This window comes from Scyliorhinus canicula, chromosome 17 (assembly GCF_902713615.1).
Source record: "Scyliorhinus canicula chromosome 17, sScyCan1.1, whole genome shotgun sequence".
NCBI classification, from domain to species: Eukaryota; Metazoa; Chordata; class Chondrichthyes; order Carcharhiniformes; family Scyliorhinidae; genus Scyliorhinus; species Scyliorhinus canicula.
The window spans coordinates 23,040,254-23,066,701 of record NC_052162.1 but is presented as its reverse complement, the minus strand read 5'-3'; the positions used below and the strand labels follow the sequence as shown (position 1 = coordinate 23,066,701).

At 48.0% G+C, this 26,448-nt stretch overlaps 1 protein-coding gene across 1 annotated transcript in view; it reads left to right on the top strand.

Moving 5' to 3' along the window:
- The window catches only part of LOC119951333 (collagen alpha-6(IV) chain-like), a 424,187-nt gene that overhangs the window by 310,686 nt on the left and 87,053 nt on the right, over positions 1-26,448 (top strand). Inside the window, 9 exon segments of the mRNA XM_038774449.1 lie at positions 4,244-4,348; positions 6,226-6,386; positions 8,764-8,836; positions 11,156-11,262; positions 14,687-14,870; positions 17,229-17,282; positions 19,720-19,791; positions 21,387-21,494; positions 25,196-25,417. Of these exon segments, the coding sequence (XP_038630377.1) occupies positions 4,244-4,348; positions 6,226-6,386; positions 8,764-8,836; positions 11,156-11,262; positions 14,687-14,870; positions 17,229-17,282; positions 19,720-19,791; positions 21,387-21,494; positions 25,196-25,417 (1,086 nt within the window).

Sequence of the window (26,448 nt, the reverse complement as noted above, 5' to 3'; positions counted from 1 at the left end):
ACTTACATCTGAAAGTTTTAGATCATTTTGAGCAAAAACTGCTGGTGGCCAAAAGGGTCAGAGATTCTCATCTCCTACTTTGGGTAAATCAGCCAATGTTGAATTACGAGCAATAGACGCTAATTAGATAACGGCTTAGTTTTGGGGATCAGTTCATGGTACCTTGGTTTGGGATCTCCAAGCTCTCTCTCCGGCATGCTTTTCAGTGAGATACCACCCCACCGAGCAAGGGAACTCTGTGAGGGAGTTATCCTGGGCAACTCCTGTGCAGCTTGATGGCTGGCTGAACGCAGCATTGACAAATGCTCTCCTTTTCTTTGCTCATTGAGAAACCTAGAAAGGTCAAGACCATTGAGCAGGCTGCCGCCAAGGCTGAAATGGGGGCAGAGATAGGACAACATTAATCAAGAAGCATTGGTCGGGTTCCAGCAAGTTTGCGTTTGGAGGAATCTGACTGCTTTGAGATCCAGAGAAGGAAAGATTGCCCCCTTGACCCCCAACAATAGCCTGACCCATTGTCCTGCTTTGTGGGGTCACTAAAGGTGTAGAGTGAGCTCCCGGTAAGTGGGAATTCCACCCCTGCGAGGAGAGACAATTCTGCTGTTGCTGCAACAGGGCTACTGATTCAGCACAACCAGGAGCAAACAGGAGGACAGAAAAGCTGCAGAGACAAAATCCTTTTTTTTTACTGAAAGCTTTTGTCAAGATTAAGGCTGTAGACAAGTGATCGATGGAAATGAAAAAAGAGGAGAGGAGAATACCGTTAGACCCTGTTTACGGTGTAAGGACCCGGAAATGTGAGCAACGCAGAACATTGTGAGCAAATGTGTTATGCTAATATTCTGTCATTATGGTGCTAGTTCTGAATTTATTCTTTAATCTTTTTTTAAAAATATTTTTATTGACATTTTTCAATTTATAAAATACAAAATAGAAAAAAATAAAAATTTACATATATCAACCAGAAAAAACGGAAAAATGGAACAACCCCCCCCCCCCCCCCCCCCCACACTATCCCCCCCCCCCCCTCCATTCCCCCTTCTCTCTTTAAAACAAAATGTGACCAATTCCTTGAAATAAACAATAAAAGGTTGCATTCTCCGATAGAACACCTCAGTTGCTCCTCTCACGGTTTACCTAACTTTCTCAAGGGATGAGAATTCCATCAGATCCCCAGCCACACCCAGGCACAGGATGGAGATGGAGATCTCTGCCCCAGCAGTACTCGCCTCCGGGCAATCAGCGAAGTGATGGTCAGGACGTCGGCCCCCGTGCCAGTCTGCAGCTCCGGCTAGTCTGAAGCCCCCAAATATGGCCACTAAAGGACAACTCAATCTTCAGAATAGGCGACATGGTGCTAAAGAAGGAGACTCAGAGCCCCACAAACCTGGGACAAGACCGGGACATGTGCGAGTGGTTTGCCAGACCTCCTATCTCACACCTGCCCTCAACCCCTACAAAGAAGCGACTCATTCTTGTCTTGGTCAGGTGCGCCCTGAAAACTACCTAAGTTGGATCAAACCAAGCCTCATGAACAAGGTCGTGGAGTTTACACTGTGAAGGGCCTCATTCCATACCTTATCATCCAATATGGGCCCAACTCCCCCTCTCACTTAGCCTTAACCCCCTCCTCTGATACTGAATCTTCTGACAAAATCCGTCCATAAAAAAAACCTCCCTCCGCCCCTGCAAGCGAAAGTGCCCTCTCCTTTAGAGATGTTGGAGGTGCCATGGGGGAATGTCCGTTTCGCAAAGCTGCAAATTTCCAGATGTCTGGATCCACACATGGTGGGCGAGTACTCTACTTTGCAAATTTGCACATTAGAGTGAGACAGCTAGTCTCACTCCGATATGTTTTCCAAGGTGTTGTGATCTTAACCCTTCGCCTTGGAGATCTTGGGTGAGTGCCATTCAGCGCTGGTCTCCACAAACGGGGAGCAGATTTAATGGCACTCTGGAGGGCTCCCAGCGGATTGGAGGGGCTGCAGCGGAGGGTCGAGAGATCGGGACGCCTCCTGCATTGAAGCGTTCAGGCAAGCGGAGCTCGTCAGTGCAGGAGACGGGAAGTGCAGCCTCGACGGGGCGTTTCTGGCTGAGGCCCCAAATAGAACAAGCGTCCCGGTAGCTAGCGTGGTGTTTCTCAGCATTGTGAGTGCCGGGGCACAGCCAGCTAAACACACTCCTTACGGGACTCTGTTCCCATTCGATTAGATCATGCCTCTGCTCACTGTCACCACTCTGCCTTTACCCTCCCTCTAACTAAAAACCTGCAAACTACCTACCAAAGAATAATACTGCCTCTTCACCAACCCCCTTCCCCCCACCAAACAAATAGGCTAGGCTCATCAAAACCTATCTAAACAGGGACAACAGGCTGCAACCCCCCTCTCCACCTCATCCCCTTCACTAGCTAAGACCTAACTGTTAATGGGCATGTGCCTTTTTGCTAGCTCTGTCCCATGATCCTGAGGTGATGCCTCTTCGACTTGTTCTCCAGGTCCTCGAGCTTTCACCTTCAGTCTCGTGTTTCTCTCCTCCACCAGCAGCATCTAGGCTTTCAACAAGGTCATTTGACTCCACGCCGTGACAAGATCCCTCGACATCCTTCAGCACTTCTCCACGTTCTTTCACGGCCTCCAAGGTTTTTCTCAACATCTCTCATAGCAACTACCAAGCGTTTCCTCAATAGACCTTTTGAGGGTCTCCATCATCTCCGTTTCTTGCCTTTCAAAATGTTTCTCAAGTTGTTTTTCGAATCCCTGTGCCATTACCCCAGTCAACATTTCCCACTGTGATAGCAGTAGCCATACCCGTCAAGGTCATCTCCGCCATCTTCCCTCCCAATCAGCTTCCCACTCTCTCTGGCTCCGTCGAAGAACTACCACTCGTACTCTTCTTTCTGGCAGCCTTTTCTGTAACATTCAACATGCTTTCGTCGAAAATGCCTTATACAATTAGATGGGTCGGGTTTGTCCACCAAATTATCCCGGGAACCGGGCAATAAAGTCCAAAAAAACCACGACGTATGTGTTACCCACTCCTGCATGCTGCCACTGGAAGTCCTTTGTGTTGTATTCTTATCAATGTTCGTCCAACGAATTTGATTTCTAGCCTGTGATAGGCCTGTGTGACTAATGGGAATCACAAAGCTATCAACTGGCTTGAAATATTGCTATGAATAATGACTCCGGCAATATTACCAAGAAGGAATTTGCTTCCTTATACAATTCATCTTTAACTTTTGATAAAATCTATGACTTTGTTGACCCAATCACAGAACGTGTGTCTCATGTAAATGTGAGAAACGAGTTCACATATGCCTAACGACTTACTCCAAGGTAGTTTATCTAGTGAGCATGTATTTATACGCTTGCGATCTATTGGACAGGTCAGATGGTTTAAGGAGCATATCAGACAGCAAAGAGCAACTGCCTCTGCTGCAAAGGGAAAATCTCATTCATTTTGGTGAGGCAGTTTGTGGGCAAAATTACTGAACAATGCACAGGGCTCGAAAATGTTTTACTCTGGAGAAGCTCACAACAAAAGAAGAAAAGGAACGTGCATTTCTATCGCAATTCGCACATCATCGGGATGGGCCCAAGCGATTTGCAACAAACAAAGTTTGTTTGAAGTCGAGTCACCGCTGTGCTGTTGGAAAAGCGACAGCCAGTTTGTGCACAGCAAGATCCCACAAACTGTAACGGGAATAATGACCAGATAATGTAGTGGTACCAGACGAGGAATAATTAACTATCAGCCCGGTCACCAGAGGGAAGACAACCTCCTCTTCTTCAGAGAGCGCTGTGGAATTTCTTGCCCAGAATGGGCATATGCAGTTTCAAGTCCCAGATTGAAGTGGAAGCAAAACTCTCCCCCAGCCCTGTAATGAAGTGGCAATATAGGTGACAGACTCAACCACTGTCCTCTCTAAATTATTTTTGTTGTTTGTGGCCTGTTCGTTTGCATGCGTGGCACCTAGAAATATTTTTGTGCGTATGTGCAGTATCTTAAAGTGGACATCTTGTGAGCGACCTGTGCAATACCGTCTGGGCTGCTGCACAGCTGGAAACACCTGTGATTTTGCATCTCACCCTTGTCATCACATTTTGATCATTAACCGCAATTTTATAGCATTAACGTTTTGAATTAAAACAATAAGATAGCAAGAAACTGTAAAACAAAGCCCCTCTACATTTCCCTCTGCTCAAGGTGCAATACTATACTTAATGTTTTTTTTTTAAAGCAGGTTCCTTAGATTTTTGGACAGGGGCCAATGGACTCGTTGGATCCCCAGGGTTGCCTGGACCTACTGGACCACCAGGATTCAGAGGAAGTGAAGGAATTAAAGGTGAGTCAATGTATTGGACCTTCCTTTCCTTTGAGTTCATTTGTTTTTTTCAGTGATTTTGACTTTCTCCTAATACCTTCTACACATTCTCATATCCCAAGGCAGCTTCCATAGACAAGAACTTCAGAAGTGCACTCACAGCTGTAATGGAGTCCATTTGCATGCAGTCAGCGGGAGATGGTGTCATGGTGGTATTGTCACTGGGCTAGTAGTCCAGAGACCCCGGGTTCAAATCGCACCACGGCAAATGGTGAAATTTGAATCTGGAAGTATCTCTGGTGGTGCCAGCTGGTTACAGATCAAGCCGCCGTCTCGTGCATGGTTAAGCATGCCCTGTGCATGACATAGCTACACAATGAGTGAAATTTAATTCAGACCACGGGGTCTCAACCAACCGCTCGAGGACCAGCAGGAGTTCCGCCTCACCTCCATTGGGGAAGGCGCAACATATGAAGTGCCTGTCAGGAACTTAAATGGGCACTGATGGGTCTTCCCCAGGATCAAGGACCCTCAAGGTAGACTTTCCTTCCCCCACCCCCCCCCCCCTCCCCTCCCCGAGAGCTGCCAGCCAATTAAAATGAAAAAAATGAAAATCGCTTATTGTCACGAATAGGCTTCAATGAAGTTACTGTGTAAAGCCCCTAGTCGCCACATTCCGGCGCCTGTTCGGGGAGACTGGTATGGGAATTGAACCGTGCTGCTGGCCTGCCTTGGTCTGCTTTCAAAGCCAGCGATTTAGCCCAGTGTGCTAAACCAGCCCCAATTGGAAGCTGGCAACCCCTCAGTGCCATCAGCAATACCAGGGGAGTAATGGTGGATGTTGGGATGATGCACCACCATCAGCACAGCACCAGTGAGGGACTCCAGGCCACAGGCAAGTGAGGGCAGGATGGAGATCTTGGGACAAGGGGTCACTAACTTGGGTTGCAGGGGAGTGACAAGAAGTGACAGGGGTGGTGGCTCACAATGGAACTGAGTACCGAAAATGAGAGCTCCTGCCAAGGATCTTGCAGATGAACACGACAGGATTTGCATTTTCTTTCCAATTAAGGGGCAATTTAGCATCGCTAATTCGCCTATCCTGCACATATTTTGGGTTGTAGGGTTGAGGCCCATGCAGACCCGGGGAGAATGTGAAAACACACGGTCAGTGACCTGGGGCCAGGATCGAACCCAGGTCCTCAGCACCGGGAGGCAGCAGAGTTAACCACTGCGCCACCATGCCACCCCCCTGCAGGGTTTGCATGATGGGTTACCCGTCCACTGCTGGTTTAATACTAGTGGTGGCAAAATGGGCAAATGGTTTCTAAACGGGAAGGCCATTCATGTGCCATGCCATCCCGGTCTTTACTGGGCAGAGGCGGGAATGTGGCCAGGTCCCCACCTGGGATCCTCGCCCCCGATCGATTAAATGCCCCCTTGCCTCTGAACTCACCTCAAGAGAGGGCAGTAAATACCATCCAACGTCACAGTTTCTCAGCGAACAAGGTAACTGCCAAAGCCGGACCTGCAGCCTTGCCTGGGTAAGCAACCATTTTGTCGTGGTTTGACATATACAGCCCTTGGAAGAAGTGTGTCACAAGACCTTTTTACATGTTTACCTGCTGATGTGTGCCTATTGCTGCAACTTTATGTGAGGGCTTAGCCTGGCAATTGGCCCTCTTTCAGCTGCTCATCGTCATTGTTGCGACACAGTAAATGTTGCAATGCCATCCTTCACATCTCTTTGCGGCTTTCCACTGGAACTGTCCAGACCTTCATTCAGGGCCTAAATCCTAGAATGAGACTTAAGACTTCCATTTTGCTGTAGTTACTCATGATTTCAACAGTCGGTTCTTATAAGACCTCATTTGCATGATTGTGTTTCCTTTTGTCAGGTGAGCCAGGGGACTGTGCCTGCAATGGGGTGATTACTGGAAATGGATTCCAAGGCCCTCCTGGTCCTCCTGGCAAACCAGGAATGCCTGGTTTCAATAGTGGTAAAGGCCAATGCGGAAATCCAGGACCACCAGGTCCCCCAGGGCGTCAAGGTCCTTCAGTAAGTCGCTTACTGTAACGTTTTTCTGGTTGTAGATTTTTGCTGCAATGATCATTCCATTAAAAAAAACATGAGAAAGCACAGAACAAAAATAAGCGATGGAATCTACCGCGTGCTCCTTCATGGCCTCTCCTGGGTTTCCTTATTCTCCCAAAGGCAGAGAGAATCTCCTTCACCAGTTTGCAGCCGAAGAGTCATCTGTATTTTCCAAGTAGGCTTTATTTAGCCTCCATAGGACCATCCATTCCACGCAATGACACTATCTTTTATGAAGGAGATCCTCTGGCAACAACCCAACAAAGTCACCTCCTCTATTTGAAGGTTGTGTACCCTTGTCCCACTCTGGACTGCTCTGTCACCCAGGGCCAGTTGTAAGTCCCCTAACCTGTTACCCAGATGAGACCTGCTGCGTTGGTTTAGATCAGGGACGAAACCCAGAACCTGGCTCGATATCACATCAACCAATTCACATATTCATCGAACCATCACAGGATCTCACTGTCAAGTTCGGTGAATGAACAGTTTGTGAATCGCTGTTTCTGAATTTTTAAAATATGCTTGTCACAGCTATTAAATAGAAGCAAACAACTTGGCTGAATCTTGTTATTATAAACGGGGCCTGTCCTTAGTAAAGTGACCGTGACAATTGTGACTGGGTTACGGGGATAGGGTGGAGGTGTGAGTTTGGGTAGGGTGCTCTTTCCAAGAGCCGGTGCAGACTCAATGCGACAAATGGCCTCCTTCTGCACTGTAAATTATATGATTCTATGAATTAATTATCATCACTGGAACTGACTGGCTGTAAAGGTGAGCAATAAGAAAGAGAGATAAAATCAAAAAGCTGGAAAGTGCTCACCATGGCCGGGAATTTCCCCAATATTGGCACAGGCTGATGTCGGGCGGGAAAAGCAGCGTTGGAGCCGCAGCAGCAATGGCGGCTTTTCCGCCAGATAGTGCGGAACTTTGAAAAAATACTTCACGTCGCGGGTCCCATGATGTGTCGCTGACGTATAGACCTCTCATTAGCCCACCCTGCCATTGACTTAGACAGTTGATGATCTGGTCACCATTTTGAAATCCTGTCCGAGCGCACAATGGACAAACCAGTTAATCCAAATACACCACCCCAACCAGACCCCCTGACATTACCCAAGCATCAAGCAGTGTTGGATAGTGCCTATATAGTGCCGGCCAGGTGCCAGGGTATCGTGTTGGGGCAGTATGCAGGCATGGTCCTCTTCCCCCAGAGCGCTGCTCTCAGCTGAACCCTCCTCCCGGAAGGTCTGCTCTCCAGGTGCATGCCTTCCGAGACCAGTCGGGCTTCACGCCCCTCTGTCATCACGTCGTCATGGCTGGAGCTCTTGACGGGGTGGGACGGGGGAATGATTCTGACGTACAGCTCTCCGAATGATATGTAAATGTACGAGAATGATGTACTCGGAGTTGAACGTTGGGAATTGTGGCCTGTCATTGACGGGGGTAGGGGACAATCAGTGCAAGCTTACACTCCGATGCGAAAGGCAACTTTATACACTTCCTGCAATATTTTCAGCTCCCGCCGTTGAACCAGCCCAATGCGAACGGGAGCGGAACGTCGTGGGCTGTATCTCCATTTTGGCAGAGCGAGTGCATAGTAAAGTTCAGAGTAATGGGGCAAAGCTGTCAAATATACATCCCTTGAATTGCCCAATAAATGAATGAAGGTTAGGATGTAGTGCAGCATGATCTAACTTTTCTTCTTAGCCTTCTCCCCCCATGATTTGTTAAGCCCCTAAAGCTTTCTAATCAGAAGACCCGATCCTCTTTCCGGATTAGATTCGTCTCTGCTCGATACTCCCAACAAAGAAACCTCTGTTGCTGTTGTGGTGGAGAAAGCACGAATGGACTGTTTGACTGTGTTGAACACCTCTTCGAAATTTCTCATTCCAGAACTGGATTAACAAATGACACTAATCAGTAAAAATCAGCATCATTGCTCTTAAGACTCCAGTGTCATCACTTGTAAAGCTAAGTAATGTTTTTTTTTCGCTTGAGAACAGTTTTAGGTCAGGGAGCAGGAATGTGTGACATGGTGAAGGTGACAGGTCCATATTGTTGAAGTAAGCCCTGAAGTTAACTGCCTGCAGATTATGAGGGCAAGCAGAGAGAATTTCTGAAAAGCGAGAGCGGAAGCCTCCAGTGAATTTATTTCTCTTTGAGTTAGTCTGTAATCAGTGGAAAATATTAAACTGTATGCACAGTATTTTCACATGTGTACCTGTGAACCCACCAGTCAGCTGGAGAACACGTTAGGGTAGACTCTCACTGTATCTTCAGTGTGACACGAAAGTTGACTGTCTGTAGATGGGGCATGCTGACCTTTCATTTTGACTTTTAGGGTCATCCAGGCGTACCAGGAGGAAGAGGTGCAAAAGGACAGAGGGGAGACTCATCCGTTACATCGGCAAAGGGTACGAATAAAACTTGACCATCTTTTTGCATAATCCCATTCCGAATCCTGGCACACAAGGCTCAGATTTCCATTTATTATTTGGATTTGATGTTTATTAATTACTGTCTGGGGCAGGATTTTTTATTCTTGTGTCTGGACATACTGTTGATGCAGCGCATGGTGGAAAATTGGGCAGCCTCCCTCTGGAACATACCATTCCCTTTGCTGGGAAATATTGAAATTCTTCTTCTGACAACCCAATTCAACTCAGCAGGGACCAGCAATCTGAAAGCTCTGTTCCATGGTGTACCACGTATTTCCTCACAAAATCTCAAGGGACATTAGTCATTTTAACAAAATCGGACAGTTCCAGGGAAAATGCGAACTCTCAAACAACTGCAGCTTTAAAAACTGGTTTTGCTTGAGTGTCCGCTCACTGTGCAAGTGAGAAGTTGTGGCTGGCCATATGAGTCTCTGGAAAAATAGGGAAAGTACTGCCAATGTAGGGACATCACAGTGGTTAGCACAGTTGCTCCACAGCTCCAGGGTCCCAGGTTCAATTCCCGCTTGGGTCACTGTCTGTGCGGAGTCTGCACGTTCTCCCCGTGTCTGCGTGGCTTTCCTCCGGGTGCTCCGGTTTCCTCTCACAGTCCAAAGATGTGCAGGTTAGGTGGATTGGCCATGGTAAATTGTCCTCAGTGTCCAAAAAGATGGGGTGGGGTTACTGGGATACGGGGATAGGGTGGACGTGTGGGCTTGGATGGGGTGCTCTTTCCAAGGGCTGGTGTAGAGTCGATGGGCTGAATGGCCTCCTTCTGCACTGTAAATTCGATAATTCTATGATTTAATGAATGACAGGAAAGACAAGTCAGGGAACTCCTTTCCCAAATAGCTGTTCTTCTTTCACACTGCACCATGTGAAGTGTGGGGAGATCTGTCCAATAACCTTTTGTCAACTACCATCACTGAAAATCATGGGCGGGATTCTTCGTTCCTTCACGCCGGCGAGATTCTCTGTTCCCGCTGCAGCGAATGACGATTTAGCTGAGTGCCAAATTCCCCATTCTCGCCGGCAGCGGTAGCGAGGCGAACCAACGTCGGAGAATACCGGCCCGTAGCTGTCCTCTTTACCGTTTAGTAGCAGTCACTGCATTCAGTATTTCTTTGCATGTCACAAGCTTTGAGATGTTTCTTAGAGATAACATAAAATGCCTCGTGACTCTGTGGATTTTCCTACCCTTTGCTAGCGCTCTGTTATGGAGAATACAATACTCAGGTGAGTTCTGTTTGGTCACACCGGACTATCAGAGGATCTCATTGTTCAGCTAACTGAAGGAACAACTCATCAATTCAGCATCTGAGTTTCAAAAGCGGTCGTTACTGCGATGAAACCGAGCATGTAACTTGGCTGAACCTGGTTATGTTGAGCTGGATCTGATCAGAAAATAACTGCTGTATTTAAGTACCGTTGCTGGATCTGGCAGGTTGTAAAATTGAATGAAGAAACAAAAAAGGCACCAGATTTTAAAAACTCAAAAGGGTTTGGACTTTGACTCTGGCTGAGCTTGAAATAAAAACAGGAAACGATGGAAATATTCAGCAGGTGAAGTCGCATCTGGGAAGCGACCAATAGAGGTAACGTTTCAGGTTGCTTCATAAACAGGAAGAACCAAAGTTTTTAAGCAAATAAAGAGACAAGAAAAAGGCACAGGGAAGAGAGTGTTTGATTGGGTAGAGGGCAGGAATGATTAAATGGCGAGGGTTAATGATGCAACGTAAAGGTTTAATCAAGTACAGAGCTAGTTCTGGCAAAACAACATTGACCTGAAAGGTTATCTATGTTCGTCTCGACATGGGCCCTGCCTGATGTACTTAATATTTCATTTTATTTATTTATTTATTATAAATTTAGAGTACCCAATTCATTAAGGGGCAATTCCAGTTAAGGGGCAATTTAGCGTGGCCAATCCACCTACCCTGCACAACTTTGGGTTGTGAGGTTGAAACCCACACAAACACAGGGAGAATGTACAAACTCCACATGGACAGTGACTCAGAGCCGGGATCGAACCTGGGACCGCCACGCCGTGAGGCAGCAATGCTAACCACTGCGCCACCGTGCTGCCCCAACATTTCAATCAATTTCTGGTTTTATTTCAGATTTTCAGCATCTGCAATAATTTTTCTTGTTTAAAAGCCACTATTTCGACAGAGGCTTTAGCTCAGTTATCGTGCATGGTCTACTGCTTCCGCTAATAAGTATTACATGGTTGCACGCAACAGCATAATTTCAAGACCACAGGCTTTTAGACGTTTAAAAAATAATTCTATTTTGTAGGGCAAAAGGGAGATCCTGGCAATCCAGGGCCAAGAGGACCTTCAGGCACTCCAGGAAAACCGGGAAGGGATGGCATCCCAGGTCTGGGCGGATCTCCAGGAAGACCTGTAAGTATCATTGGAGTTTAATGTCTCATGTAATGCTGCGCGTTTTAATATTAGAGGGCATGGGGATGAAGGACAGTGATAGAACTTTACCAAGGACTATTGATCTATCAAGTTTTTAAATATTATTCATGGGATGTGGGCATTGCCATCTCAGCCAGCATTTATTTCCCATCACTAATTAACCTACCGCAGGTGGTGATGAGCTGCCTTCTTGAACCGCTGCAGCCGTGGGTGTAGGTAAACACACAGTGCTGTTAGGGAGGGAGTTCCAGGACTTTGACCCAGCGACAGTAACGAAACGGCAATATATTTCCAAGTCAGGATGATAATAATAATCTTGATTAGTGTCACAAGTAGGCTTACATTAACCCTTCAATGAATTTACTGTGAAAAAACCCTAGTCGCCACATTCCGGCACCTGTTTGGGTACACTGAGGGAGAATTCAGAATGTCCAATTCACCTAACAAGCACGTCATATGGGACTTGTGGGAGGAAACTGGAGCACCCGGAGGAAACCCATGCAAACATGGGGAGAACGTGCAGACTCCGCACAGACAGTGACACAAGCGAGAATCGAACCTGGGACTCTGGCGCTGTGAAGCAATAGTGCTAACCACTGTGCGACCGGGCCAGCCATATGAGTGATTTGGAATGGAACCTTCAGGTGGTGGTGTTCCCACGTGTCTGCTGCCCATTCTTCTAGATGGTAGCGGTGGTAGGTTTGGAAAGTGCTGTCCAAGGAACGTTGGTGAGTTCCTTGGTGAGTTAATAGATATATAAATATACATAGTAATATCTCTTGGTTCACAGCCTCATGGAAAATAAGTTATATTGGTAATTCCGTCTGAGTCAGGCCATCTTCTCATTGATTTCTTGAACTGTCCTTCCAATAAAATTAAAGTTGAGGCTGGGATTTTCTGCACCCCACTCCTGCAGGCATGTTTTCTGGGGGAAACAGGGTCTCCCCTGCCGCCAAGGTCAATGGCCATTTGTGTTGCCCACCAGCCCACCCCAGATCTTCAGTCGCTTTGACAAAAGAAATTGCGGGGTGGCGCGGGGCATGGTTTATGCCATCAGCCTGGTAGAGTGGGCCTGATCAAGCCGCCAAGTCCGGCTCCACAAAGATTGGCACACCAACTTCAATGGGCATCAGGATCAGCGCTAAGCTTGAATCCCACCCCACGGAGATGGAGGACCCCCACAACAAGCATCAGGACGTTCGCCTTAAGCGGTTCATTACAGGGCTTCGCTCATGGGTGGCAGCCGTTCATCGACCTCTTTAAGGAAAACTGACCGTCAGCAAGAAGATGGGGGGGGGGGGGGGAAAGGGGAGGCAAGGAAGTGAAGGATAAGGGCAGGGAATCTAATATATGGGTAGGTAGGAGTTAGGGCAGGGGGAAGTTGGGCATGTTATTGTGTGGTTTATGAGTGTGCTGGACTGCTCTGTTATTTAGAATGTTAAAATTATATATGCCTCAATATAATATTTTCTTTAACAAAAAAGCATCAGGCAACTCCTTCCCCCAGCCACAAAGGAATTGGGGGCTCCCCCAACCCCCTCCAACTATTAGGGATTATCTCCTCTCCTCCCCCGCATTGCGGGCACGCTCCCTTTCATGAGCAAATGCCCACAATCCTCTTCAATGCTAAATTCACCCCCCTTCTATGGCAAGACCCCCACCCCCCCCCCCCCCCCCAACCCCACCACACATAGTGGGACCCTCCGCCAAATGGGACTCCCGAGAGGGCCTGTCCCAGCAAAGCCCCTGGCATAGGCTGGCACTGCCAACCTGTGTTGGGACAGCACCAATCTGTGCCAGCAGTGCCAGTCTGAGCCAGGTGGCATTGCCTGGGCCTGTCACTCTGCCCCCTCGCAAAAGTGAAGTCAATGGAAATCAGGGTGAAAACTCTCCACTATTTGGAATCATACCTAGCACCATGGAAGATGGTTGTGGTGGTTAAAGACAAGTCATCTTGTCCAGGACATTGCTACATTAGTTTCTCAGGGCAGCGTTTGAGGTTCAGCCATCTTTTGCTGCTTCATCAATGACCTTCCCCCAACATAAGTGAGGATGTTTAGGGTGGCACGGCAGCACTGTGGTTAGCACATTCCTGGTTTGGTTCACTGTCTGTGCGGAGTCTGCGCGTTCTCCCCGTGTCTGTGTGGGTTTCCTCCCACACGTCACAAAAGACGTGCTTGTTAGGTGAATTGGACATTCTGAATTCTCCCCCCCGAACAAGAGCTGGAATGTGGCGACTAGGGACTTTTCACAGTAACTTCATTGCACTGTTAACGTAAACATTTTTATGATTGCAAACCGTTCAAAACCATTCGCGAATCCTCACATACTGAAGCAGTCCATGTCCAAGTGCAGCAAGACCAGCACAATATCCAGGCTTGGACTAATAAGTGTCAAGTAACATTCGCACCACACAATTGTAAAGCAATGACATTCTTCAACAAGAGAAAATATAATTATATCCTTTTGACACTCAAAAACGTTAGGCAGAATTTTACCAAACTTTGTCAGTGTCAGGAGTGTATCTATCCAGGTGCACTGCACTTCCAAGTTTTCAGACCAGATTTCCTGGCACTGAGTGTATAGAAAATGTGGGGGCATTGTTTACAACGTCACTCTGACAGAGGGGCCTGATAGAGCTAGCAAGGCCGTCTCCACAGAGATTAGTGCGCCATCTTCAAAGGGTTCCGCGACCAGTGCTGGAATTAAATATCTCCCTCACCCACGGCAAGGAGGACCACTGCCCAGAAGCCATGGGACGACCACTCGCAACCATGGAGGTATTGGGGCCGCCATGGTGGCCCAGTGGTTAGCACTGCTGCCTCACAGCTCTAGGGACCCGGGTTCGATTGCGGCCTCGGGTGACCGTGTGGAGTTTGCACTTTCTCTTCGAGTCTTCCTAAGCTGCCATTTTTTCAAACATGAGCCTGGGCAAAGGTTATTTCATAGTGTGCAAGAATGAACAATTAAATCTGCCCCTGATATTTGTGCAGTTGAACTTTTCAGCATGACTCATTGAGCAGTGCAAATTCAGAATAGCTTTCTCTTCCTCAGTCCAGGGGCACTACGGTCCATCATACTCCTCCACTCACTGTATCTGAGAACAGCTAGTTCAACATAGTCTAGTGATCAAACTTTGAAAGATTCCTAGTTTGTGTCTTCTAGCTGCATACTGGACTGTAGGGGACAACCCCTGTTCAACTGCAGGTTCCTGCCTACAAATGCAGCAGGTAGCATTTATTCACTAAGCCTTTGCGCGAGGTCATTCCATTGATCTTAAAATTAATGTTACATGCCTTGAATTTGTGACGAGGAGGATATGTGACACTAGCTAATCTGGCTGTGACCCTGAATGAAGTAGCGTATGGTTTCACTATCTGACCATGGTCTTCATGTTACACAGGGTGACACTGGACACGGTTATCCGGGATCTAAAGGTCTCCCAGGCAGTCCCGGCCGAAAGGGTCCCCCAGGTGAGAGGGGTGCACCAGGCGTTGGATTCCCAGGCCCTCCTGGTTTCCAAGGTCCTCCAGGTGATCCAGGCGTCGACGGAATACCAGGAGCACCAGGTTTTCCAGGGTCGCCAGGTATGGAGTGCAATATCAACTGATACCCTTTCATTTATGTATTACTAAAAAATTTCTGTTCAGTTGTTGAGATGTTGCAATTGTTATACACTATGGTTTGTCAGCAACGAAATGGCCAAGTACGTTTTAAAAATTGCTCAGTTTCCTTTGTTAACACTCTATTCATTAACATTTTTGAGACCATAATGTCATAAGTAAGTGTTTAAAAGCATTAGACCTGAATTTAATGTTAACTTGGGGGTGGGGGTGAAATGTACTTCAACAAAAGTTGTCTTTGGCCTGTAAAATGGTACTTGCGCAATGGATGTAGATTAAAGATTTGCTGAGTGCTGTTGTTACAATGTATCAAGTCTACAGAGTATACTGGAAATTGAGTATGTTCCTGTTTAAACTCCTTGCAATCCTCCTGGAGTCCAATACACTTCATAGAACATAGAACAGTACAGCACAGAACAGGCCCTTCGGCCCTCAATGTTGTGCCGAGCCATGATCACCCTACTCAAACCCACATATCCACCCTATACCCGTAACCCAACAACCCCCCCCCCCCTTAACCTTACATTTATTAGGACACTACGGGCAATTTAGCATGGCCAATCCACCTAACCCGCACATCTTTGGACTGTGGGAGGAAACCGGAGCACCCGGAGGAAACCCACGCACACAGGGGGAGGACATGCAGACTCCACACAGACAGTGACCCAGCCGGGAATCGAACCTGGGACCCTGGAGCTGTGAAGCATTTATGCTAACCACCATGCTACCCTGCTGCCCCGTGCTGGTAGCATGCTACCATGCTACCCTTCAGCCCTCTTGGTTTCAAGTGACAATGGCAACCACGTTTTCCAGCAGCATGGCTATTTCCTGGTTAAGCTGGGGAAGAGTGATCTACCCTTGGGAATGTCTGCACCTTGGACTGCCCCTGACATTACTGGCCTTAGAAAGGGATGTCCGTAAATCTCTCCCCTTTTCACAATGAGTGGAGGAAGTCAAAAACCCAATAAAGCAAGTCCCTGTCATTTCTCAGTGTGTACCTGTGGACTCCTGCCAGAGTTACAGCAGGAGTCTGCCAGAGCACCCTGAGGAAATTTGGGATGAGGGAGATTTTCCCTATACCTTTACATACTGTGTTGTACAGGTTTTATGTTGCAATGGGTGGGATTCTCCGTCGTCTGCTGCCGAAATCGCGAAGTGAGATTGAGCACAGAATAGGGTCCGACGCTAAAATCGCAGCGGGTGCTAATTTGACGCCAAATCGTAATTCTCCGCCATCTCAATAGCGGTATCAGTGCATTCTGGAACACACGTACAGTGAACACTATTTGCATATCATTAGCGGGCCTGACCCGATATTCTCCAGGGCCTCCACCTCCAATGGGCCGGGTTCCTGACAGCGCGGTTCACTTGTGCTTTTAAAAATCGTGAAACCGGCGTCGTGGCTGTTGAGGGAGAGAGAGGGTACGGAAAGTTTCCAACATCACCATAGTGTGCGCCGCTGGCCGGGGGGGCTTCTACTAGAGCCAGGGGTAGTAGCGGGGGTTACCAGAAGCTGGGCTGTGGGGTCGGGGTGGACGGGCCCGGAACACCATTGTCGCTGCCGCAAGGCAGCCATGCAGCTGCGCATGGCGCTAACAGTCCACTGTGAATTTAAGGTGATGGGTCTATTGGTGTCCCCCCTCCCCCCAGCCACCCCCTAGGTGCCCTATGGCCCCAGCTGACCCATCATCTGTATGGGCGTGCTCCAGCACAACCACTGCCATCTTGTTGGCTGGGATGAATGTGTGTGGGGATTGTAATGTGTATTTGCAGTTGCAGCTTGTCAGCCTCCTGAGTGTCAATCACGGACCCGGCGAATCCCGCACCATTTCTCATTGGAATCGATTGTGTTCCACGTGGCGCCAGTGCTAGCCCCTCCACAGTTGCTGAATCGATCCAGGTTCGGCTCCAGTTTTGCTGTTGTGAAAGTCCACGAATTCTGCGTCAGAGTCAACCTTCAGTCTCCGAAACGGAGAATCCCGTCCAATGGTTAACAAAGCCCAAGTGAAGACGATCCTTCCTCAGAGCTGAGTGGACTAGTTTCAAATTCCAGGTGTGATTCATTCTGACAAGCGGCAGGTTTAAAAGGGAACACATATCAATTTCCAGGTTTGGTCTAAATCTGATGTAGTTCAGTAGAAAGAATATAAAGTGACTGTATTTTTTGGTTAGCGGCAATAATTGGTAAAAAGTTTCTGAGGTGAGCGGATGACCGGTTTATTCCTGTCAGAAGATGCCACTTAAAAGAGAGAAAGCACTCACGTTTCTACTGTGTTCATGCCCCTCTTGACTGATTTCACGTCCTTTGCATGGACACTACAGGTGGCTGTTGTTGTGGGGAAAACGGTGACGAAGGCAATCTTCACACAGAGGGAGGTGAGAGGCCACAATCCTCAAAAAAGGTTACCATGGCGATGATGGCAGGAGCCCCCAATCCTTACATCATTGCCAAAAGTCTTCAGTACCATAATTTGCATGTTACAGCTGTACACTGCAGTAGTAACTCTTTTTAAATGGAAAATAACTGCACCAAGACTATTTTCTATCTTCTTTCATGCATGCTATCAGTGCACACTGTTCTACAGACTATTAAATTACTATGTTCCATCTGGATAAATGGATGAAAGCATCAATCTATAAATTAATTTCATTTGCATTATTACTGGCCTGTCATGAAATGGGTGACTTTCTCATTAGTGGAAAAATCTAAACAATTGATTTCAAATGGACCAACCCCCTTGCTCGACCAACCATTCTCTTCTTCAAAATTATTTTTCCTTGCCCTCCAATTTCTGTCTGCCCTCAATGACCCTGAATGCTGAATCAGGTTTGGGATACGGTCGAAGGGTGTTATGTAGCCTGATGCTCATCCCCAGTGCTTTGCCCGAGCAACAATTTTCCCTGTCTGAGCACAGACCATTCCAATTCCAATCCTCCAAGCAGAGACCACGGGAGTCCCTAAACCTCTAGTTATCACGTATCCCATGGGAATTTGCAGAGACCACATGAGTCCCTAAACCTCTAGTTATCACGTATCCCATGGGATTCTCACATGGAAATTTTGGCCGATTGCTCCATTAATGTGTACATATCATGAGCTACAAGAACTTGCCATTCTCAGTATTGAGATCCCGGCAGGCTTCATGATCTTGATGTTGGGATCAAATAGGGGTCCCGAGTGTTAATAGCGATCCCAAGCCACTTGGTGAAATGTAAAACTGGACATTAATTATTTTCTTGATAATAGGTTTACTAATAGAGTGCAGCATTACATATGTCTGTTTCTTACCTACTAACCCAGTGTCCCAGCGGTCTTTCTTTGCAAGTACTCTAAGTACTTAATTAAGAAATGCCCTTCACCTGTGTATCTTTGCAGCATAATTAACCACCAAGCCCACACTTAGCGGAGTTGACCTGCTGTGTAATCCTCCCTGAGGTGGACTGCATATCCCCATCCCACCCTCGAGCCTGCCACATGGAAACTGTCTCCAACATGATGGCAGTCTCCACATGCAGTGAGGGAGGGGGGAGGGGGGGGGGTCACTCTGCAAAATCAGAAAAAATCAGAGCTGTGATCAGCTTAATTGGTTGCCCAACTCTTGGGAGATTATTCTCTCCCAGCCATCTCACCTTAGCCAGGGTCATTGAGGGCAGTTGTAATGCTCACCATGGCCATAGTGACTTAATGTTACTGCATAATTGAGGTCAGCTCACAGCATAAGGCAAGGTCCTTTCCATTCAACATGGCTGAATATTATACCTGCTGGTTCACTTCACCATTAGGGGAGGCTCAACAATATACAGCAAGTCACTTCTGTAGGAAGTTTCCCTTCCCAAACTTTTAAATCATAGAATCCCTACAGTGCAGAAGAAGGCCATTCAGCCTATCAAGTCTACGCCAAACCTCGGAAAAAGCACCCGAACCAGACTCTCACCCTATCCCTGCAACCCCGTAATCCCACTTAACCCGTAAAATGCCTGGACACTAAGGGGTAATTTAGTATGGCCAATCCACCTAACCTGCATATCTTTGGACTTCAAAGAAGGATGAAGACGAGAGTAAAATACTTACTTTTTGAAGAAGATAAATGGGATAAGCCGTATCTGTAGCTTGACATCTGCCCACACTATTATAAATTTCTATGTCAGTATTGATCATGGAAATCACCACGGTAAATTTGTCCCACTGTAATTACACACACCTGTCAATGGAAATGCTACCTACCTGACTGTGTAATTGCAACATGACAACAGACAGTTTCTATTCCAAATACAGACATAGAAATTATTAAAATAACAGCAGAATCTATGACTCTAAAATTGTGTTTTACTACATATCCAAGCACAGGGCACAATATCCTCCCATTGCCCTCGCCATGCTTCACCAAAAACGAAACGAGAGATTAACTAGATTTTTATTCCCATTGAGGACTTTTCAGATAGTGTATAAATCAGTGCATTAGTCATCCAGATTTTATCATGGTCTGTCTTCATCCATCCACTCTGCACAGTGTCACTGTGATAGATACCACTTTCTGTAGCTACTGCAATCACTGTGTGCAAATGGTTTTCACAGTCATGAATCAGCCATGAGCACAGTGTTACTTCACTATGGAAGATGATTTAGAGTATGTTAACACACTGCTAATGTATCAGTGTGGGCCTGCTCACGTTCATGGATGCATGTGCCTGCATGCATAAGTGTATGCGTACGTCTTTGTACATAAGTCTGTTCTTTGTGCCCACGGTACCGGCTTTGAAATTATTTTGAGTGGTAATATTCCTGAAGTTCTCTTCCTGTGCGATTTTACAGGAACCGTTCTGCCCTGTGAGGTCTCAGGCGGCAGAGGCTCGTTGGGGCGACCCGGAGTACCAGGTATCCCAGGTAAGTTCTCTGCGCAGAACCGTGCATGCGTTGGACAGCTCAGCTGAAATGTTTCCCAGGGCGGTACCTGTCATTTCTAACTGTGGCAACTTTGCTGCAAAGAGACAGAGATATCTGCTGGAACCGACAACCTGTACGGAGAACTGAAAACGGAATTGCCATGGCTGTGGACGAGGCAATGTTTTAGTTTGTCGACACCGGGCTTTTTGGGCAGTTTTGTACCTATTAATGTGAAGTCGTTAAGTATAGAGTGAGATTCACGACTGGACATTAATGTTCAAAATGAACTTGTAACAAAGTTAGTTGATGCTAATTCATTGAGCTCTGAAAACAAGTTCCGCTATTCGAGGCAGAAGTTCATAAATTTAGGCCTCGGGGAGTAAATAATGAAATATAAACAGAAAGTGCTGAAAAATCTCAGCAGGTCTGGCAGCACCTGTAGAGTGAGAAACGGAGTTAACGGGCGTGACCGACCCAAATGGGAACAGAGTCCCGTAGCGAGCGTGTTTAGCTGGATGGCTAAACGCCACGCTGAGAAACGCCACACGATTGAACTTCCCTTTGGGTAGATATGCCCCCCCCCCCACACACACACAACTCTCCACACCAGCACAGGATACCCTGGGCCCGATCTGCAGCACAGGAAAAATGCCAGCTTGGCACCACCAGCCTGGCAATGCCCCTGCCAGCTGACAGCCTGGCCAGTTGTCAGGATGCCAGGCTGTCACTGTCAAGGTGCCCAGGTGGCACTAGCAGTGCCAGGGTGCCACCCTACCCAGAAAGGAAAGCACCTGGGGACCTTGAGTGCTGTTCTGTCTGGTCCCCATTTGTGGCATAACATGGCTGGTAGATCGCGCCCAACATTTTGAGTCCAATATGACTCTTCGGAACTCAAATTAAATAATTGTTTGTTATTCAGTTGACAACAAGACTGTCTGGATGCTGACCATTATTTTCACTTAATGGGGATATATCTAGTTATGTTGCATGTCATAGGATCCTTTAACGCTGGCTTTGGCAGTGTGATTGTGCGTATGCTTTTTTAGGAATGAAATGAGCTCAGTAGACTGAAGGACCTTTATTCTAAATAAAATGATATGGTAATCTGTTTCAACACATTCTGCTAAGATATTGCTGGTCAGAATGAATAAAGCAATAGTGAAACGATTCATTTGTAACTTCAGCAGCTAACTACTGCAGCCACCATAGTCCCAGATGACCATAGGCTGCTTCCCTACTTTGAGAGGGAGAGCTGACTGGTGTTGGTTTAACCTGAGGATCACCACACCTCAGGCGAGGGGCAAGGTTGCAGCCATAGATAACTTGATTGGGATGATGGGTGAAAGAGATTGTCCATAGGCTGTAAACAAGACAGTGGAACAAGTACCAACGTCTACTACCGTGTGGTATTAGCAAGTGACGATCAAGCAATGTGGAAAAGAGAGGTGTGAGGGAATGTGCGCAGTTTAAAAGTGGCACCACGAGTATATCTGTATTTCTTCTTCTGTACCAGTTAGCGGGGAAGTAATCAAGACAAAAAAGTTGTTTTCCAATTTGAATTTTTAAGTCATTCTTCATTCTCAAATACCTCATAGGTTCAAAGGGCAGACCAGGTTTTCCAGGCAGTTCAGGACGACCCGGATTTGTTGGACCGAAAGGACCTCCTGGATCTCCAGGCGTGTTGGGAGAATCCGGCCACCCAGGTAAATGCTGAACCAGAACTTGCAAAAGATTGAGAACTCCATGGGCATTGGTTACGTGTCCGAGTTTGCAGGTGGGAATTTGCTCCTGGTTTCTCTGCCATTGTTCGGGCAGGTGGGGTGAAAAAGTGGGTCAGACATGTGAATACGATGGAAAGTATGGAGTAACGTTATTGTCACCCCAGTAGCAGCAAGAGCCAGTCAGACTATACCAAATGGTACTCATGCCATAACCATTTGGCATTTCGAGACAGCAAGGCCTAAATTGTCTGGACATTTGAATGGGTTGCCGCACCTGCTACGGGGCAACCCCACCACAGGGAGACCGGAAAGTGCCGACCCAAAACAAACAACAGCAACTTTAAAGTAACTCAGCAGGGACTGGAAAAAGAGACTTGTCCAATATCCTGTCCTCCATCAGTTGTGGTTCAAAATGGAGGGAACTGGATGGAAACTTTGTCAATGTGCTTAACGTGTTGGGATTTTCAGCAGCAACCATTTTCTGCAGCTCCCACACATGGGAGGTGAAGTGGTTGAAAATGATTCAAACCAGGCTGCATTTGCTGCCAATGCCACACATGCACAGGTGTATGCGTGGCTGCTATCTTTATAGGGGGCAATGCGCCAAGGGGACATGTACGACCATCGCTGGCCCTGGAATTACAAATATTACAGCACCGCCAGGATCAAGTTAACACTTTTGCCAATCACCTCCATCCCAGAGCTCACCCCAAACCTCACAGGTCTGGAACGAGTGGGACCCATTCTGCCCGCCCATCTCACCCCCGACTCCCAGTGACACATCGCACTGGTGTCCTTTTAAACATTTATTAAGAGATGAAATATCGAAAGAAATGGCAGGCGAGAGGAAGAGTAAGCACGAGAGGCAGAGACTGGGAAATGTCCTCACCCTGGGTTCACACTGATGACTTCCACCTGATTGCGTTATTTTTTTTTCATGGTGTTAATTATTTTGGTGGTACTTGGGCAATGGAGTAAGATTCATTATTAAAATTTCAAGGCTGTCAAAAACAAGCTGTCATCGTTTATGAGGGTGGATTTGCATCTCTTGCGAGTCACATCATTGGATTGTGTGCATTTGCAGAAGTACTGTCGGTGGCCATCTTGTGTTGGCCACGTGTCAGACAGACCTGACACCCGAAACGGTAGTTGGGTGGGTGCATGCCACTACAAAGGAATATCCTGACCGGTTTCCCTCCATCAGTTTGTTAATGGTGCTAAACGAGATTCTGCAATGCCTCGCAAAGAACAGCATTGGGGTCATAAATAACAGCGGTCAATAATTTGAAAAGGGAAGGTTTGTGCATGAGAGCAAAGTTACATCTCCCTCCTCACTGATCAGATAGCTCTGACGTTGCAGCCAGTCTCTAATGGAGTCAAAACCCAGTAGGAAGCCAACTACTGACCGGATGTCAGCTGGAGGAACAACCGGAAATAATACCTTATAATCCAGTTGCAGCCTGTTCAGGCTGAGTCCTGCTAAATACCCAAGCTGGGGTTAGAAGCGTCCAAAGTGTCCCATGCCTCCAGACTAGGGATGCTGATCGCTATTGAACTATGCGAAACTCCTGCTGATGGGAAAACAAGTGGTCAGGGTGAAAGATTTATATTCTAGATATTTCTGAACCATGTTCTAATGGAAGACAGTTTAACATTTTGCTCAATTGCCTTTTTCATCGTTTTGGAGTGTGTTGGAATTCTGCAGTTGGGTTTTCAGGATTCTAAGTCCTGATAGTAATCCAAAGAATTTATTTTTTACAACTAGTCTGCTGCTGATTTACCAGTTGAGACTGGCAGGAGGCTTTTACTGTTAATGTGGTTTATTTGGATTTATTGGTTGCCATTTTCCTGGGTCCCAGTAAGGCAGGTTAGGAGGTGAGACCAGGAGCGATGTTGGTTTGGCCAGCTGATGCATTCTTGGCTCAGAGTGACCTTGTCAGAAGATGAGGCAATCTGGTAGCAGTTGCCACCCAGCAGTGGGTAACCCATTAGGGCAACACAGCGTCGCATGTGGCTAGCACTGTGGCTTCGCAGCGCTAGGATCCCAGCTTCGATTCCCCGCTGGGTCACTGTCTGTGCGGAGTTTGCACGTTCTCCCAGTGTCTGCGTGGGTTTCCTCCGGGTGCTCCGGTTTCCTCCCACAGTCCAAAGACGTGCAGGTTAGGTGGATTGGCCATGATAAATTGCCCTTAGTGTCCAAGAATGTTAGGAGGGGGTTATTGGGTTATGGGGATAGGGTAGAAGTGAGGGCTTAAGTGGGTCGGTGCAGACTCGATGGGCCGAATGCCCTCCTTCTGCACTGTATGTTCTGTGTGAATCTGTGTGTGGCCCATTGATGGGAGATCTGGGGCAAGGATGATAGCATTAGTGGGACCTCCCTAACAGTGGATGGATCCCATGCTGTGACTGGAGCCGCATTTCACTGGAAAATGGCTTCCCAGTGGCAGAACAGGGCCTACATCAATGCTTCCTCTCACTCACCCCAGATAGATCCGCTGGGAGACGGAGCCAGAGCCACAGGCCAATCTGTGGAGGGGTTGCACCTCGATTATGATGAGATGATAACTTTAGCCATGTGTAATTTTTAATTTTTCACAATGGTGCAGAGAGTTTTTCCACTTGTGTTACTCTCAAAGTCTCCTGCCTGCTCCAGTAGCGCCTACCTCTCCCGTTGAGATGGATATCGCTACAGGCTCTCCAATTGGACCGCCTGTTTCCATTGTGCACAAGCCATTTTTAATTGGATGCGGCTCAGGGAGATGGCTTCTTAACTTGATGTCCCCAGGAAGATCGCAACTCATATCCTGCAATGGTTATTTCCGGCTTCCTGAGCAGAATTGAGCAAATGATGGGATCTAGTTTTTAACTTCATTGACGGAATGTGGGCACGCTGGCCGTGCCAGCATTTATAGTCTATCCCTAAATTCTCTTCAGAAGGTGGTGGTGAGCTACCTTCTTGAACCACTGCAGTCCCTGTGGTGTACGCCCACAGCGCTGTTAGGGAGGCTGTTCCAAGATTTTGACCCAGTGACAATGGAGGAACGGTGAGGGGAACCTCCAGGTCGGGGTGCACCGGCTGCCCTTGTCCTTCTGGATGGTAGTGGTCGTGGGTTTGGAAGGTGCTGCCTAAAGAGGGTTGGTGAATTCCTGCAGTGCATCTTGTAGATGGTACACACTGCTGCTACTGTGCATCGGTGGTGGAGGGAGTGAATGTTTGCGGAAGGGGTGTCAATCACGCAATTGCTTTGTCGTGGATAGTGTCAAAATTCTTGAGTGTTGTTGGAGCTGCACTCATCCAGGCAAATGGAGAGTATTCCAACAACTCTTGTGGCACAATGGGTAGAGGCCCTGCCTCTGAGTCTTAAGCTCCAGATTCACCCCAGGACTCGATGGCCAAGGAAGGTGTGTTCGTAACACAGCCAAACAGGTTGATTATCAGCTTGCAGATCCTGGCAAAGCAGGTCCAAAGTATAGAGGGTAAAAATGGGAGATATTCAGTCATGTGATGGGAAGAAACTTCGTGTCTCCACCATTGCTATCCAAAAGCTCCTGACTACGACATGCGTGCAAAAGCTCATGTTGCCACAGCAACCCAGACCCCTTGAGTGATTGGTAGCACACCACCACCATTGCAATTCTCATTCATTCCTTACAGGTTTGATGTCTTGTATGAAATCTTACAGGGTTTTCTGGACCACGTGGTGATCAGGGACTACCAGGTCTTCCAGGGCTCGATGGAAATGAAGGCTCTCCAGGGAAAATGGGTGCTCCAGGATTTCCAGGTCAAAAAGGATTCCCAGGTGATGTGTATGGTGCAGAACCAGGTGCCCCAGGCCAACCAGGTCAGCCAGGAAAACCGGGATTGAAAGGAACCCCAGGAGAATCAGGCTATCCAGGACCTAAAGGTAAAGTTCTAGATGTGTTTATTTTGCTGCCTGGCTTCACAATGAAAAAACAATTTTGCCTCCGGAAGCTTCCACTTCGCTGCAAGTTCCTTGCAGATCTCTGAAATCTTGGGCGGGATTCTCCCGTAACCGGCGGGGCGGGTGGTCCCGGCGAGACGGAGTGGCGTGAACCACTCCGGCGCTAGGCCTGCCCCAGAGTGGTTGGCGCCCCGCCGGTCGGCAGGATAGGGGCTTGGCGCCACGCCAACCAGCGCCGAAGGGCCTCCGCTGTCCGGCGCGAGTTGGCGCAAGCGCAGGAGCGCCAGCGCGTGCTGGCATCATCCCCGCGCATGCGCGGGAGGGTTCGTCTCCGCATCAGCCATTGTGGAGGACCACAGCGGCTGATGCGGAGAAATAGAGTTCCCCCACGGCATAGGCCCGCCAGCGGATCGGTGGGCCCTGACCGCAGGCCAGGCCACCGTGGGGGCACCTCCCGGGGCAAGATCCCCCCGCGACTCCCCAGGAACCCCGGAGCCCACCCGCGCTGCCAGGACCCACCCGTCAGGAACCTACTCTGATTTATGCCGGTGGGATCTGCTACAGACGGGCGGGACTTCGGCCCATCGCGGGCCGGAGAATTCAGGCGGCCCCGGCGCCCATTGAGTCGCGCTGGAACCCGCCATTCTGCGAAGTGGGCGGTGCAACTCATGCCGGGTCGGTTTTTGGGAGGCGGGAGAATTGAGAGGACGGCGGGGGCGGGATTCATGCCAAGCCTCAGCGATTCGCCAACCCGGCGGGCGGTCGGAGAATCCTGGTTAACTCACAATGGCTTATACATTGATTTAGGCTTATTTTCGCTCCTGACGAAGGTGACAGGCCAGAAGCACGAGCCACGAGCCTGAACCCAAGGTCCAACCAAAAACCTCCATAATTACAGGGATCTGTGGAGCCCAATCAGCATCCAGAGACAGCTCACCAGTTGACCAACTCTCCCCCAACCCCACCCCCTCCCCTCTTTAATTGGTCCGGCCGTGACCCCCTCAAATTTGCCT